We start from the raw sequence: 16,101 nt of genomic DNA on the forward strand, positions 1-16,101 counted from the left end.
TAAAAGTGTACCATTTTGGCCGTGGGGACTAATAAAGTCAAAATGGTAGGGATACAGCTCAACTTACCCCGCTCCTATGCTCAATTTACCCCATACACGAGGTAAGTTGTGCCACGAGACCACTTTTTTTGGACATGCTATATTATCGAAACAATTATGTTTACACTCATTCTGTTTGTTTGAAGGAATGCACAACATCCTGAAATATATGCAGATATATTAGTTAGCGACAAAAGTATGAATGCCTTGATGTAGTGATCCTAAATATGAAAAATGGATCATCTTACCCCAGTCTCCTACCAAGGGTACCTACCATAATTCCGTGCCTTATTGTCATGGACTAGGTTCCACTCAGCTTAAACACACCGAAGAAACTCCAGGAGACCGATGGTTCATTTCCATGAAGTTTTACTTGGCATATTGTGAAACTGCAACACAGTATACAAAATACAATTAAATTCCAATGCTAACAACAGTATAGCAAGCTAAAGCTAATTAAGCCTAGCATATGCTAACACAATGGAGCTAATGAAGCTAACTAGGCCTGCTCATGCTAATTATCATCTTAGCTGCCTCAAAATAAATTATAGCTCAGCATTACACAATAAAATACTCACAGACGTTGCCTGAGCCAAAAGGGGATAAAGAAAGGCGAGGAAAGAAAGGTGAAGACTGCTGAGAGATCACATGTGGCTGATCACTGCATGGCCGCTTCCTATTTCCTGTTTTCCCAGAATGCACTAGTTCAAGGTTGCTATGGTTACGGATATAAACAAATGAGACTAGGCTGCTGACTAACTAACTGTCACAATCCTGCTCCTCTCCCTCCTCAGTACTTTTCCACTCACTCTCCCTCTGCTCCCTCTACCTGCTGACCACGCCCACTCTGCCTGCTCACTCACTCACCTCCAGCTGCAGCCCATCAGTAATCAACCCAGGATATAAGCCACCCACACACACAGACTCATTGCCAGATTGTTCCTCGCATTATGTAAGACTCTCCAGCATTCTCCTGCCAGATCTTTGAAAGCCGACCCTGCCTGTTCCTGACCTGCTCTCTTCGCCTGATCCCCGGTAAACCTACCTGCCTTCTGTCCCCGACCACGAGTTCTGTTTTGGCGTTCCTGATCTGCTCTGCTGGCAAAGACCTCTCCGCCTGGCCCCGACGATCCTCCTGATCCATCCCCATCGGTACCGTTGCATCATCGGACTGCTCACTCGGTTTCGGAACCTCCGCCTGTCCGCGACCACGCTTCCGCCTTCTCCTCGACGGTATCTCCACACGTGCTGTCGAGCTGCTGAGCTACAGGGTTTCCTCTGCACCCACGCCGAGTGACGTAAGCTTCAGTTCGTTGCTTCGAACTCCCTCCAGAGACTTTGTTGTGGGTTCCGACCCGAAGAACGAACTGTGTGCAGAATTACTTCATCTTGCTTCGTGTTTGATTTGTGCTGGGCTGAATAAAAGTCATTACCAACTATTCCTGTTTACCGGTGTACTGCATCTGGGTCCGTATCACACCCGTTACACTAACAAAATGCTTTCAAGCAACATGACACTTATAATGACAGGAACGTCTTGCCATTTATTAATGATGAAGTAGATGTGATCCAATTTTAAAAAATTATAATGCAAGATGAACTTATTTAGATAAATATACTTTGTATAAATGCAAAATAAACTTATTTAGGCTGAGTGCCCACCCCTGAAAAAAAATGCCTGTGCATACTTCTGTGTCATATGTGGATATCAGTGGAGTCAAATTATGGATAAACTGAATGATGTTTCAATTACCACACTCAGAGGTATGCTACAGGGGTTACTTTTATGTTGTACTGATGTTATATTTTACATAGCTAACCTCGCTTAAGGAATTGTGGATTCCCGGCGTAAGAGAGGCTAATGGGCTAAATGACATAAAAACAAACTAGTTGGTAGGGCTTGGTGCATGATGATTATCATCTAAAAATAAGTGAAGTCTAATTAGGTTTCGGGACTTTCGTTGTATTTTCTTCAAGCGATCCAAGTGTCCATGAGCCACAACATTAAAATTTAACCGTGAGACTTTGTATCTCTTGATGGATGCAAGTGTTAAGTCTCGCAATACATCGATGTCGTGTTTACATGCTACCTGGGAGGCTACAGTTGACATTTAGGCTAAAAACATGGTGTAAATGGTGTCTTTTGAGGTTAAATTTTGGCTCACAGACACTTGGACTACATTACATGAGCAGGATGAAGACATTTTGTGTTTGTTTTGTGTTCTTTTTTTACATTTTATCTGTGGTCACCATTCACTCTAATTAGCTACAAGGCTTTTTTTCTGCTGAAACTCCAGGATTGTTTTGTGAACTGAAAATCTTCACCCATCCTCACATCAGCATAGAGGTAAGTACATATTGAGTGGATTATGCTTGAACAATGGAATATTGCTTTAACAGTACAACAGATTTTCCAGTATCACAGAAATGTTAACCCTCTCAATACCATTGAAGCATAAAGAGGAAATGTCATGTTTCTGTTTATTAAAGTGGACAGCGACAGGACAATCAAGGTTGTTTCTGCGTATTGCACTCTTGTATTCACTGATGCGTTGTTTCAGTTTTCTGTGGTTTTTACCAACATACTATAAACCACAAGGGCAACACAACATGTCAGCAACATAAGTGTGATGGTTTGTGTTTTTTGTTGGAGTGCTTGTGACTGTTTGTATGCATGCTTGGTGTGTCTCCGTCTTTTCTGCTGTGTTGCAGGGGCTGGGAGTGGCCTCCGGGTGCGGGAGCTCACTGCACGCTTCCTCACCTGCTCCTGATCAGCAATCACCCCTCTGCAGTATTAAGACTCCAGCTTCCTGTTCAGCGCCAGATTGTTTTCAACCTCACCCATGGTATATCGGCTGTCTCTAATGAGATTTTTGACTTGTGCTCATTTGTGCTCATTGTGCCTTATTTGTGTGCTTGTTTCCAGTGCCTACCTTCTCTGACCTCCAGAACCTTGCCGCCCAGCCCCATCGCCTTCGTGTTCAGTCCCTCGCCTCCCTCACCTTCTCGGATCTCCACCACCCTACGCCTCAGCGGCCTCACCATTACCTCCAGCCTCACCAGCCTCCTTTGCCGTCACGATCCCTGGATCCCCTCCCCCCACCCTCCATTCTCTTCCTCCAACATCCACTCTCATTAAAATGCTTTTGATTGTTCTTTTTTCAACCCTGTCTGTGTTTTGCTCTCGGGTCCACCTCTCGCTCACAGTTCACAAAACCGTAACAGAACAATCTGCCCAAGTATGGACCCAGCAAATCCAGACTCCATCAAGGACACTCTCTCAAGCCAAGGAGCCCTCAATGGCCACCACAACGATATGCTGCGTGGAGTTATGGAAACCCTGCAAAGCCTAAATGGCCACATCTCCCATATCACCGCTCAGCTCGCCCAACTAACCTTCCACGCTACCGCTTCCAGTGTATCCAACCCCGTGAGTAACCCACCTGTTTTTGTTAGCCCAACTAACCTTCCACGCTACCGCTTCCAGTGTATCCAACCCCGTGAGTAACCCACCTGTTTTTGTTAGACCATCTCCCCTCCTCCACCCTACTAGAGAACCCTTTTTTTCCTTCCCCTGAGCACTATACAGGGGGTTTAGGTTCATGTGGCTGTTTTTTACTTTGGTGTTCTTTGGTTTTTGATCAACAGCCTTCAAGTTATCCATCCGATAAATCTGAGATAGGATATGTTATGAAGTTGTTACGGGGTAAAGCCGCTCAGTGGGCAGCCGCTTTATGGGAGAGAGGTTCCCTGGTTTTGCTTTCATTTGTGGATTTCTCTACTGAGCTCCACAGGGTATTTGATCATCCCGTACAGGGTCAGGAAGCAGCTAACCTTTTATTTTCCCTACGTCAGGGCGCTAACTCCGCCGCTGTGTACTCCACTGATTTTCAAATTTTGGCTTCTGAAAGTGGGTGAGTGACACTTTCAACTAGTCCACTGATCAAATGTGCACCGAGATTGTCCACAACAACATAGTGAACAGTCCCTTTAATATTTTTTCCAACACTGGAAATGAAAATCCCTTCCTGTTTTAAAGTAACAAGATCTTTCAACAGTGGATCCAAAATTGCTTTGTATTCAAACTACAGTATTTCACACCAACAGCTTTGTAAAGCTAGGTGTATTGAAGTTAATGTAGATTGCAACTTGGATGGCACATTTGCCAAAACCCAATAAATGGCTGTTATTTTGTGTTTTCTTCCGAGTGGGTTGCACACCTCAAAGTCGTCAACATAAAGGATTATGGAGAGTCTCTTTTCTTCTCAAGCATAGAATTATAGATGCTTTCTAGCTTCAGCAGAAGTAAGCAAATTCTTTGAACAATGAAGAATGATTCAACTTCCTGATCACAATCTAAACTAGTGCCCTCACCATCACTGGCCTCTGGTAAATCAAAATGGTCAGCAATCTGATCATGTTGACTCCTATACACGTCTTGCTTAAAATCACTCAAAGAATAGGATTTGTGTCCTCTGCTTTTGTGTTTTGTCCTTTGACAGTTTCGTGGCCCTTCAGATGATTTCCAGTATGCTGAAAGTAGTCCTTTTCTGTAGAACAGCAAGCGTCGCAAGACACTTCAAAGCAGAAATGCTTCCTGGCTGTAGACTTTCTTAAGATGCATGGTATCTTGACAAATGTGTCCAGAGGGCACTCTGTGTTTTAAATGTGCAAAGACAACTGTCATATAGACATGGCTGGGATTGTCCACGAGAGACACAGACTTGCAGATCTTACGCTGCCATCCCATAGGCCAAAACCTAAGGTATTAAGAAAAAATGCCTACATCACTAGTAGATCTAATAATTAAACAATGTACCATGACAAGTAAGAGATTAGGATCCTTTGAGTTAATGATTTGTAGATGTTATTATGTTAAGTTGAATTAACAGTTTTTTTCTGACATCTAAAGAATGTTCACAATACATTTTTTACAAGAGGAAAATTTGATTATTAATTATTATTATTAATTCAATTAGTGTTGACGTAATTAAATTCACATAAATGGTAACTAGGTTGTGAAAAAGCATGTACAAACCAACTGTCATTCTAGCTAAATTGTATGTCTATGAGAAATATGTGATCGGCATTTCTAGATTTTCTACTGCTTTAATTTCAAATTTAGGTTGGAACTACAACATCACTGACAATCAAAACTGCAGCAAATCTGCTTTTTTTTTTTTTTTTACCAGCAAAAGTTGATACAACAAATCATAAAATTTTGCAAAACAAATACAAACATTTATTGCATGTCAAATGTGGTATCATAGCATTTTGTGAATTGCATATACTGTAGGTGTGATACATACACTTGGAAGAAAAAAAATCATATTAGCTTCAATTCAAACACACACACACACACTGAAAAAAAGAACATGTTGGATTTACTTGATTCAATAGTGGACATTGGTTGCACACAGATGTTTTGCTTTGGCAGCAACTTTAGCAATTGAGTTAAATTAACACAAATTATTCATAGTCAATTAACCTGTGTATTTTGTGTTGATAAAATGTGATTAAAACATGTTGTGATGAAGTAATTTGAGCTCTTGGAACATTTTAATCCTTCACAATTTTATCACTTCATTCCAGCACTATTCAATACCTTTACTCCAGTATTATTTGGTTACTTAAATACTACATGTTATTTTCACATTACGTGTTAGTATTATATTCTAGTGTCAAATACTAAATTCTCCAATGGAGGCCTTAAAACAGATTGTTTGTATTGTTCTCTTCCAAGATGGTTGCCTGTAACCACTAATACTTTTCAAAACAAAATGTCTAATTTCACTGCAGTGACAGTAGGGTAAATTGAACTGACATTGCTGCTCTACTGAAAAATCAACAGAGATAATGTCAGTTTTTCAGTGTTTTGACTCAGTCACAGCATAGAAATTAAACCTTTTCTTTTGAAAAAGGTTACAGGCAACCATCTTGGAAGAGAACAATACAAACATTCTGTTTAAGGCCTCTATTGTCAAGATTAAATTACTGTAACTGTAAACAATTTGATGCAACTATTGAAATGATTTGAAATGCAAAAACATTAGTTACCATATACATTAAAATAAATGATTGCTGAAATGGCAAACACCTCTCTATTAACTTTCTTAATCACTATCATTACCCATTTTTACCCGATTAATAATAAAAATGAACAGTTGCATGTCAAAACCTTTATTCAAGAGCCACAGGATAAACAGTGACAAAGTATGTGTCAAAAAATTCCAACACTGACCTTATTGTGACATCTTGGTTCAAAAGAGCATTCTCAGAACAAGTATTCAAAATTCTTTACTCCTACTGAAATAAACTAAACATCCCATTTCACACAACCCTGATGGAACTATTTAGGCTGAGTACAGTTCTCTATCTCTTCACTTGTAAAGACACATAGAAACTAAAATTGAAGAATGCTGCCCATCAGAGAACTTGCAGCAGAGAGGAAGAGGGAAAAAAACCTGGCCCCATCCACACGGCAGTTACAGATTAACAGTTACAGAATAAACACTTAACAATGAACGCTGTGGTTTGTTGTGGGTTACTGATTGTTCATCTGGAAATTCAACCTCCAAAATGCAGGAGAGCAAGTGTGAGCTTTAAATGTGCTCTTACCTGGAGCTAACCATCTCACTTGCACAACAACAGTGTGCTCTCCTTACTGCAGCAGTTTTGTCTTTAAGGTTTGGGCTTTTCTCGAGAGTTGAGTCGCATCCAACTCCATTACCACCTTTTGAATCACCTCGAAAGTGTAGCGGAGCTGTGACGGGTAACTCATGTTCAAGGAGTAAAAAAGTCCAAACAGCATGGCTGTTGCAAGGGCCACGTTATCCAGATCCTGAAGAACCACCACACCCTCGATGATGATGCCAACATCAGAAAAGTCGTTGCCTGGTGTCTCCCTGGTGACGTAGATTCCCACTGTCGTTTTCTCGATGGCACTCAGTGCAGTGGCCTCAGTCATGTCCTGGTTAAAGATAAAACATTTCTTGAAGATTTCTTTTTTCAACTGATCTCTTTTGAATGCAGCATTTCTAATGCTATAGTTTATTTAAACCCATGTAAGCAGCATAGTAAATTACTGTAGCCATTCCCTGCCATGCCACCATTCACGGTTCATTGAGAGCAAAAAAAACAGACATAACTTCTAGATCAAATGACAAGGTGCCATCAAGGCTTCGTTTTTGTTTGAAAGATACTGATCCACCAGAAGCCAGGTTATGCCATTCAGACGATTGACAGGAAAAATCAGGCTGCATCTGGAATCACCAGGTGGCACAAGGCACAAGGCACCAGGCAGCACAAGTCTGCTTCTGTTGGGCCAATTTCTCAAAAAAAAAAAACTAATGTAAAGATTGAATTCTCCTCATTTTTTGTGGAAGTCGTTTTTATGTTCTTGGATGATTTTTATCATTACCCTGGACTTGCTATACTCCAGGGCTGTATCCCAGTCCCGATTCTGCCCTTGTCAGTAAAGTGTGGGAAGATGGTGGAATTTTCCTTCTTGCACTAGAATCACAAATTTGAAGTGTTTTCACACTGGTGTGACCCCTAATGTCAGAGAAACAGTATGTTTTCGCTCTGAGGCAGAGGGGTCAAAATGGGTGGTTTTTCATTTTCAAATTAAGGGGCTATGGAGAAAAAGTGGACTGTCTGGATCATGTGTGACAAGCTTAACTTTTTGTTTTAATCTCAGCACTGGAATCACTTTTCCAAATTAATAAATAGGGCAAATGGACCTAAACAGTCCAAATAGGTTCATAGGGTTAAATGAATATGTTTTGAAATGTAGAAAAGCCACAATCTACTCATAAAACACTCACCACGTACTCCTGCACCAAGACATCAGGATTCTCATTCAGATAGATGCAGAGTCCTTTGATGAGGGACTCCCTTCGGGCATCAATGTCATCCTTAAGAATTATAACAAAGAAAACAGAGATATTTGAACTCAACTGCAAGATAAAAATGATGGTTCCTTTCAGTGGAATCAGGACTCACAGGTAAAGGAAGTTGAGCTTTGCAATGGATGCATATAAATCTTTTACTGTGCCATTGCAATGCATATACACTTTATAGCTAAACAATTTAAAGGTTCTTACTGTCATCATGGCAGCTATGTCTTTCAGCTTTTTGCCCTGCTCCCCCGATCGCTTTGCAAACACTCTCAGCAGACGCTCAGAGAGAAGGTCAAGCTGCGACAGAAACCTTGACTGTAGAGACATGGTTGTGATGCGCTTGAACTCTGCGTTTATCTGAAATGACATGAAATTATTTTTAAATAACAGCACAGCCCAGATTTTAGAAGACATTTCAAACCTCAAAACTACACCTGCCCGCCATATCATGGCTTGCATTGAGCATGGTTAAACATCTGGGCTCTGCTACAGAATATTTGGAAACACATCCTAATGCAGTCAAGCATTACTTTCACACATTAACACATTATCTATGACACAACTAGTCAGGGAACCTTTTTTTAAATTACCTCCACTGTATCAAAAAGAGCTGGCCATCTCTCTTGTACACTGCTGATCATGGGAGCATCACAAATGACTTCTTGTCTTCTTAATGCAAATGTTCTCTTCATTTTAGCCCTAATTGTCTCTCTGTTGTTGCTCTTCTGGACATCTGAAAGGAGTTCGACCCTCATCTTCTCAAGGGATTGTTCACTTTCTCCGAGTGGAAAAGAGGGGCAGTAATCCACTTCACCCCTCTTTGGTCTCTTAACGTGAAAAGCAGGGGAACATTTCTGAGCTGGTTTATATTTCAAAGAATTCACACATACTTCAGGACACCCTACTTTCCGAAGATGGGTGCGGTAGTTTGACAACTTGTATTTGAGGCTCATTTTCCATCCTGCATAGCCACTGGGTGAGCATTTTTCTTTTAAACATGGATGCTTCAGGATGAGTGCCTCTGCAACTTGCTCAAACTTACTGTCTGTGAGATAGACTGTGTGCTTGACTACCTCCTGGATCAGCCCCTCCAATATATCGGACTTCAGCTTTGGATCAGGGATCAGCAGCGTCCCATTTTCTTTGAAAGCTTCATTGGCCTTCTCAAGCTTAATTTCCGCATCATATGTGAAACGGGGAACACAGAACAAATCTGGCCATCCGTGATGATGTAGACTCTGGAGATGAAAGAATCACGGTGCTGTCACCAAAACTGGATGAGGCATCATCAGGAACAGTGGTTGATGAAAAGGAGAAAGTGTCTTCACCTTGGTCTTGAGGTTGGCAGAATGTGTATACAACTTTGAGTGTCGCTTTGTTTTGTATTTCTTCCATTGAAGTTAAGTTCACAAACTCGTTGCCAAAAAGTGTGTCCATGAACTGCAGTCGGAAGGGTTGCATTATTTTACACTGAGTCTTTATCTCAGTCTCCAGTTCAGCCACAGTTGAAGGCAGACCAGCAGAAATCATGACCCTCTGACTACTGTCTGGTCCAAGGATAACTCTGAGAATAGCTTGAGCTGTCATAGTCTCACTTCACTGTCTGTTAGGAAAGAATAAGAAAATGTAATTAAAATCAGTTTTATAACAAGAGGTATTGTTAATCACCAAATCTTATCTTTTACTGTTACAACACTAATACTTTTAAGAATCTAACAACTTAACTCTGAAAAAAACAGACATGCCAACATTGACAGAAAGAAATTAAGTTAGTAACAAAAACAAAAAACACCGGTTAGTGTGTCCAGGGTTTCCCATGCATATTAGTACGTGACAGTAGAGACAGCAATGTTTTTTGTTTTTTTTTTGACACAGTTTACACTTTTTCAACACAGTACTTCCATTCCTTTCATCACAGTCATGCATGCATGATGCTGCCAATACCATCACCATTTCCCACAGAAACAAGGTTAAACACGGAAGTACCACAAACATATCCCTGTGATAATATTCAGAGGCTGAGGAAAGCACGGGACAATACCAGAGGACGTGCTCTACAGGCTCAAAACAGAATTGAAAAAGAGTGCTCTCCAGGGTTTCTATACATTAATTTTTTACTTTTCCACAATATTTATTCAGTTTCCAAACAGATCTTTCTAGTGATCATAGAGAACGAAACTAAGGTTCTTATTGGAGCAGTAGAACAGGAAGAGGAAAGAGATGAGAGGAAGGGAGTGGAAATAAGAAGAGAGAGCAGAGAGAAGACAAAAGGATGAGGATTAAAGAGATGAAGAGGGGGCAAGAGGCAAGAACAGAGGGAACAGAGACAGAGAAAAGACAACAGGAAGCTGAGGAGGAAAGAGATGGAGGGAGCGAGATATGGGATAAGCAAAAAGAAAGGGGGACAGATAACTAGGAAAGAGGAGAGGAGATGAGAAGGGAAGAGCAGAACAGAAGGAGGGAGAGAGAGGTGGCAAAAGGAGAGGACAAAGAGCCCATAGCCATGCATATTAAAAAATATAATTCCAAAACATTTCAAAATCTAGAAATCTTGTTTTTGAGAAGTTAGTAGCTTTAGCTGGAATTGTGTGTCTATGAGAACCCTGGGCCTTCTTTTAAAGACTGTATGAACCTGTAGGCACAATGATTTTTACATTATCTTACCTAAAGACACAGATTGATCTCTTCAAGTTCACCATCCGCACACCCCCAACTACATAGGCAGCCAGTGGAAACTCATCAACCAGTTCAGAGACTTCAACAAGAGCAAGTTCTCGTGCCGGAGATGGAGTCAACTGAAAGGCTCCATAATGCTCACAATACCATCCACACAGCAGTTTCAACACAAAAAATAGTCTCTGCTGCACAATGCATATTTGATGGATTTCCCCAAATTCAGGCAAGCCACCCTCAGAACCATATGCCACTATCATACCTGGTCTGTTCTGTATTCCCTTGCTCCACACGTTTTTTGCAAGGTTTATTTCAGATACAGAAGGATTTCTCTGTTTAAAAGCTTGAGCTAGCTCTTCCTTCAAAACATCTAATGGGACAGTGGATACATCTGACACATCCAGCACTGGTTTATCAATATTTGGAGATGACAAGTGGTAACCAATCATAAACTGATGTTTCACAGCCAAAGACAGAGGCACATTTTTAAAGCAACTGGTGTGTTTCACAACTTTTTTAAAGAAACTATGCTTTGCCTCAAACCTGATGGTCCAAAGTCCCACGAGAGGCCCAAAAAGCTGTATTATTTGTGGGTAATAGTGGTGTTTGGGCAGCAATGTTTTTTTAGGAAACACCTCTTGATACCTTTGTCGATGATCTGAAATTTTGCTCTCAAGGTAAGTGATAGACTCTTCACTGTGAACTGGGGCAACCACTAACTCAACAATTTGTTTTAGGTCCAACAAAACCTGCCACACTGGCTCATGTTCAGGAATCTTGGAGCCAATCAGAAATGGCAGAAATCTTAACAAGCACCAGTTTTCATGGGCATTCCCCCCTATGGTTTTCCTGCTTGAAAGATTTTGTGGCAAAGTATGAGGCTTATTGGTTTTGTCTGTCCACTTGTATGGGAAATGCAGAATGGAACTGTTTATATCATCCAAGGTGATATACTTCTTTGATATCAGTAATGAGAGGCAATGTGCTATTTCTACAGGCACAATGCCTTCAAAAAGATCATGAGCAACATCAGGAGGGTAGCCACTAACAACATGAAAATGAGAAAGTGCTCCAGTAAAAGGACAGGCTCTTTTAACTCCAAAAAAGCTACTGCCACTATCTAGGGCTGCTCTGACATGGGTTTCATGCATTTCTTTTGTTCTGAGGCTGAAAGTTCCTGACCTAACCTCATGTGATTGAATGTCTGAAGTTGATGCTGTACAAAAACGACAACAGAAGGGGCCTCTAAAGTTCTCCACAAAGCCTGCTATTCCATGTGCTCCTAAATTGTCAGCAGCAACAGTCTGCACAGTACCCTTCAGTGATTTGTCCAGTTGTGGGACAAAAATGCCATCAACTTCCAAAGACCTCAGGTCGCGTATAAGGGGCTCTAAAACCTTGTCATAACCAAATGACTTTACATTGTCCGTTTTGCACAAAATGGCCAGGAAAATTGAGTACAAACTAGAATTAGACGCTGGAGGTAGGTTATTCAGTACCCAATACACAGCACAAAGTTTGTGGGTTTTGCGGGAGGTGCCCAAAGGGTTACAGACCTCAAAGTCATCAACATACAAAGTTATGGATAAACATAGATCTTCCCCTGACAAAAAACTATTTTCCTTACAATGCAGACTGTCCTTATAAGACCTGTACAAAATTTCTTTTCCAGTATCTGTCTCCCTTTGTGTTTTGTGATTACTAACTATCTTGTCCACAATATCTTTCCTACTCAGCAGCACTTGCAGGGATTCTAGGATGGGGATGTACTGTAATGTTTTGTTCTTTTTAACATCCAAAATATATTCAATTGGTGCAACAACATTAAATTTTGCCTTGTAATATTTCTTACGTTGATATGCAGAACTCAAAGGCCCACCCTTCTCTATGGCCTTATTTAGAGGATTTGCCGAGCACACAGAGGAGAGTATTTCCTCTATGACAGCTCTGTCAACTTGGAGCTTGTGCTTCTGAAAAATGTCCACCAGAACACCTTCAGCATGAGATTTTGAGAGACAGCCAGTTAAGTGGTGAAGTTCAACCAAAAAATCATTGATTGCTCTGGCTGGTACATTAGAAAAATGTTCTAATTTTAACAAAGCTGCTGCCAAACTATGCTCAATTACATCTGGGAGGTCATTTAGAGCATCAGCAATGCTACCTGGCTGAGCATCCTCACTAATGTCATCTTCAGAAGTATTGTGAGTAGATTCTGGGGAAGCAAGGGTGGCTGATACTACAATTCCTTGTTTAAAATCTTTTGGTGAATAAGACCTGTGTTTCCTGCTCTTGTGGGATTTAAAAGATCCTAAGATATTTGTTTCAAATTTGCAATCTAAGAACATACAAGTTACAACCTCATTTTTCTTCAAGTGTGCATTAACATGAGTCCAGTAATCCCTCTCAGACACAAGATCCTTACAAGGACACAAATGGCAGCTAAATGTACATCTCTCTGACTGATGACGATTAGTTTTAACAACATGACATCTATTCAAATGAATTAATAATGCATTCCATGTTCTAAACGTGCACGGGCAGCTTGCATAAACACATGTAATACGATAGTTATTCCCATAATGTCTATGTCTCACTCGATAATGCTTTAGAATATGGGACCTACTTGGAAAAACTGAAGGGCAGGCCTTGCATTGCCACATTCACTCACTGGATCACTTCTAGCACCATTCACTGTAAAAGTGGAAACAAAGAAGGATTAATGTCGAGTGAGGACAAAATGGTGTTTGATTCAAAAATGCATTCTTGAAATACTACACATAGAGAACAAGGTGAAGGTCTAGTCAACAGTAACAGGGTGAACCTTTAAGTCTAATGAGCATTCCTTCAACAACTTATGACCAGGAATTCACAAGGTGTAACATGGCTAGCCAGATGTGGGGCAGGGTTAAACCAATTACTATGTGCACAGGGTTAGATAAATGATAGCTATACAGAGTTCATATATTTAATAGTGCTTGAGTGATGGAGTGAACATTATTGCACATTTTTCTGATATTTTGTTCCCATACATGATTGGGGCAAAATGTCAGAAACACACAGCTAAACTAATTACATTAATCACCTGTCTGACAATATATACAGGTAAACGTGCCTATGGCAGAGATTAGAATTTAGATTTCACAAATGTATTAATGAGGTGGCCAGTGTGTGTATGCATGTGCTGAGCGATTCAATACAATCTGTAATGCATTATAAATACGGTAACTTTAAGAGCAAATACAACGTCCTATTCTCACCACAAAAACTTGAGCCCACGATCCCTCAGCTGACTCCAGGTGAAATGCAGACTTGAGTTTGGATGACAATCTGCAGCAAAACAGAAAGAAAGGGAGCGAGGGAGAGGACAGGGGAGAGGGGAGAAGGAGAGGGGGGAGATGAAGAGGGGGAGCGGCGTAGCTAACTTAATGCCGCCGTTGACATTAGCAGAGGCTGTTCACGGCCAAATCTCAATAACGCTACGGTGTAGTTAACACACAATGTAACTGAACAGTCAGTTGGCAAACCAATTCAATTAGAAGACCAAGGTATGCTAGGAGCGCCGCAGAGTTAAATCTGACATTAATGGCTCCCGCCCAAAAAACAAATTCAAATAAAACACAGCGGTGAAACAGCGCGAGCAAATAAGCTCACAGCACTTGTTTAACGTTAACATTACATGGTGACTCTCAAGACATTAATCTACATTTGGCTCAGATTTTGACAGTATTCAACAAAAAAAGAAATAAATAAATGGAAAATCAAGACTTACCGACCAAAACAGTGGCGTACCGTACCGCGAGCCGTTGGATTTGAATGAGATGGGTGCCGTTCACTACCAACAATGCAAAGCGCGCAAGATGAAATCGCGTGCGGTATCACGATATTTAACATTGCTACATTAATGACTCGCTTCAGTTCAATGTGACCTGATCAATTTCATGTACAATCTCTGCATATCATGTAGTTTCTACACTATACATTTACGCTTAACTGTAGAACGTGAGGCAGTTGTGTTAAATACAACCAAAATGTTTACATAAATCCAAGAGATGGCCAGTGTCCTTTTTTTCAGTGCACACATACATAACAGGGAAAATATATGATGAAAATCTTAGGGTTAAAGATATACAAACATAGTCACTCAGATACCAAAAAATATTTTAACAGTTTGGAAAGTTACCTGTTCACATCTCAGTCAGAAAAGTACTAAACACACAGGCAGTAAAGGAAAAAGTTGTAAACAAATCAAGCTAAACTTGGCACACTTGGAAAAGTGACACACGTCCTTCTTGATCCTGTTTCCTTTACTTTATGTACATAGTACCACCATTGTTTCAACCACAGGTAATTTTTCCAATGTTAAGGTAAAAAAAAGTGAACATGCACCAGTTTCTGTATTCAGTTTGTGATAATTGTGAATTTCTTGTTTGTGATCAAAAATGTTCCATACCAATACATTTCAATGCTAAAACAATTACCACAAAAAATATACGTGGACCATTTAAATATTATGACAAACAAGTGAATGCAAAATATCATTATGTGTTACGGTGTTGCTATACTTGAATCTCAAAAACAGTTTACTCTACCTAACCAAGTCCATGATCTTACTTAAGTATAGAATTGCATTTAAATAACCCAACAGCCTCTGAAAGAGTCAAACTATTCAGACACACTCAACACACTTCTATAAAATATGGCAAATCGTAAAACTGTCATGCAAGAATAAGTATTAAAGTTTATTAAACCATTGTAAATAGGCTTTGTAGAAAATATTCTGGTCATTTTTTTGTATGATATCATTCTGGTATTTATTGAATGATTTACTCTGTTCCATGGATACACGGTGTTGGCAGTATGCAAATGTATTTATATCCTGAGAAAAATGTCGCATAGCATTTGGATACTAAACATGACATGCTAACATAGCACAGTGTAATGTGTAATGAGTCGCAAACAGGCAGACTCACCAGGCTTCTCTGTGGCAGCTCAGAGCTGGCACTACACTCTAAATTACTGAACTTAAACCTGCATTCACAACTGCAGCTTGATGTAATCTGTCATCATAAACTGTAACCACTGTTTAAAAGCATAACATTACTCCGCGAAAAACTGAAAAAGTGGAGGCTGTGTCATCATTGAATCTCTTGCTGTGGCTTCGATGTGCCGTGAAACAATTAATGCTAATCAAACTGTGTGGCTTCTAATGTGAACAAAGCCTCTGTGAATTTTGGATTAACGCTAACGTTAGCATATCACCAGCTAGAGTGTGCTTATTGGCTAACATTACTTGCTAACTAGCTTGCTAATTAGGGGATGGTGAAAACTCGGGCTGCCTGAGGCCATGAAATTGGTAAAAGCAAAAAATGTTTAGCTGTTACCTTAAAGGGGCATTATTTACAGTAAAACTTCATACTTGGGTAAGTCACATAAAATTGTTACATTGAGCCAACCACTTTTTCATCCTTGCCATGCTTTCAGTCACATC

At 40.3% G+C, this 16,101-nt stretch overlaps 1 protein-coding gene across 1 annotated transcript; it reads right to left on the reverse strand.

The window, feature by feature from the left end:
- Positions 1 to 6,402: 6,402 nt before the first annotated feature.
- LOC148186569 (uncharacterized) lies at positions 6,403 to 8,734 on the reverse strand. The gene is made up of 4 exons (XM_088090783.1): positions 8,531 to 8,734; positions 8,145 to 8,297; positions 7,866 to 7,955; positions 6,403 to 7,009 (listed from the first exon to the last, which is right to left on the reverse strand). Exons 1-4 carry the CDS (start codon positions 8,693 to 8,695, stop codon positions 6,701 to 6,703), a joined length of 717 nt encoding a protein of 238 aa, XP_087946909.1. The 5' UTR covers positions 8,696 to 8,734; the 3' UTR covers positions 6,403 to 6,700.
- Positions 8,735 to 16,101: the final 7,367 nt, after the last annotated feature.

This window comes from Plectropomus leopardus, chromosome 17 (genome assembly GCF_026936395.1).
Source record: "Plectropomus leopardus strain MGB_pleo_1.0 chromosome 17, ASM2693639v1, whole genome shotgun sequence".
Lineage (NCBI taxonomy): Eukaryota > Metazoa > Chordata > Actinopteri > Perciformes > Serranidae > Plectropomus > Plectropomus leopardus.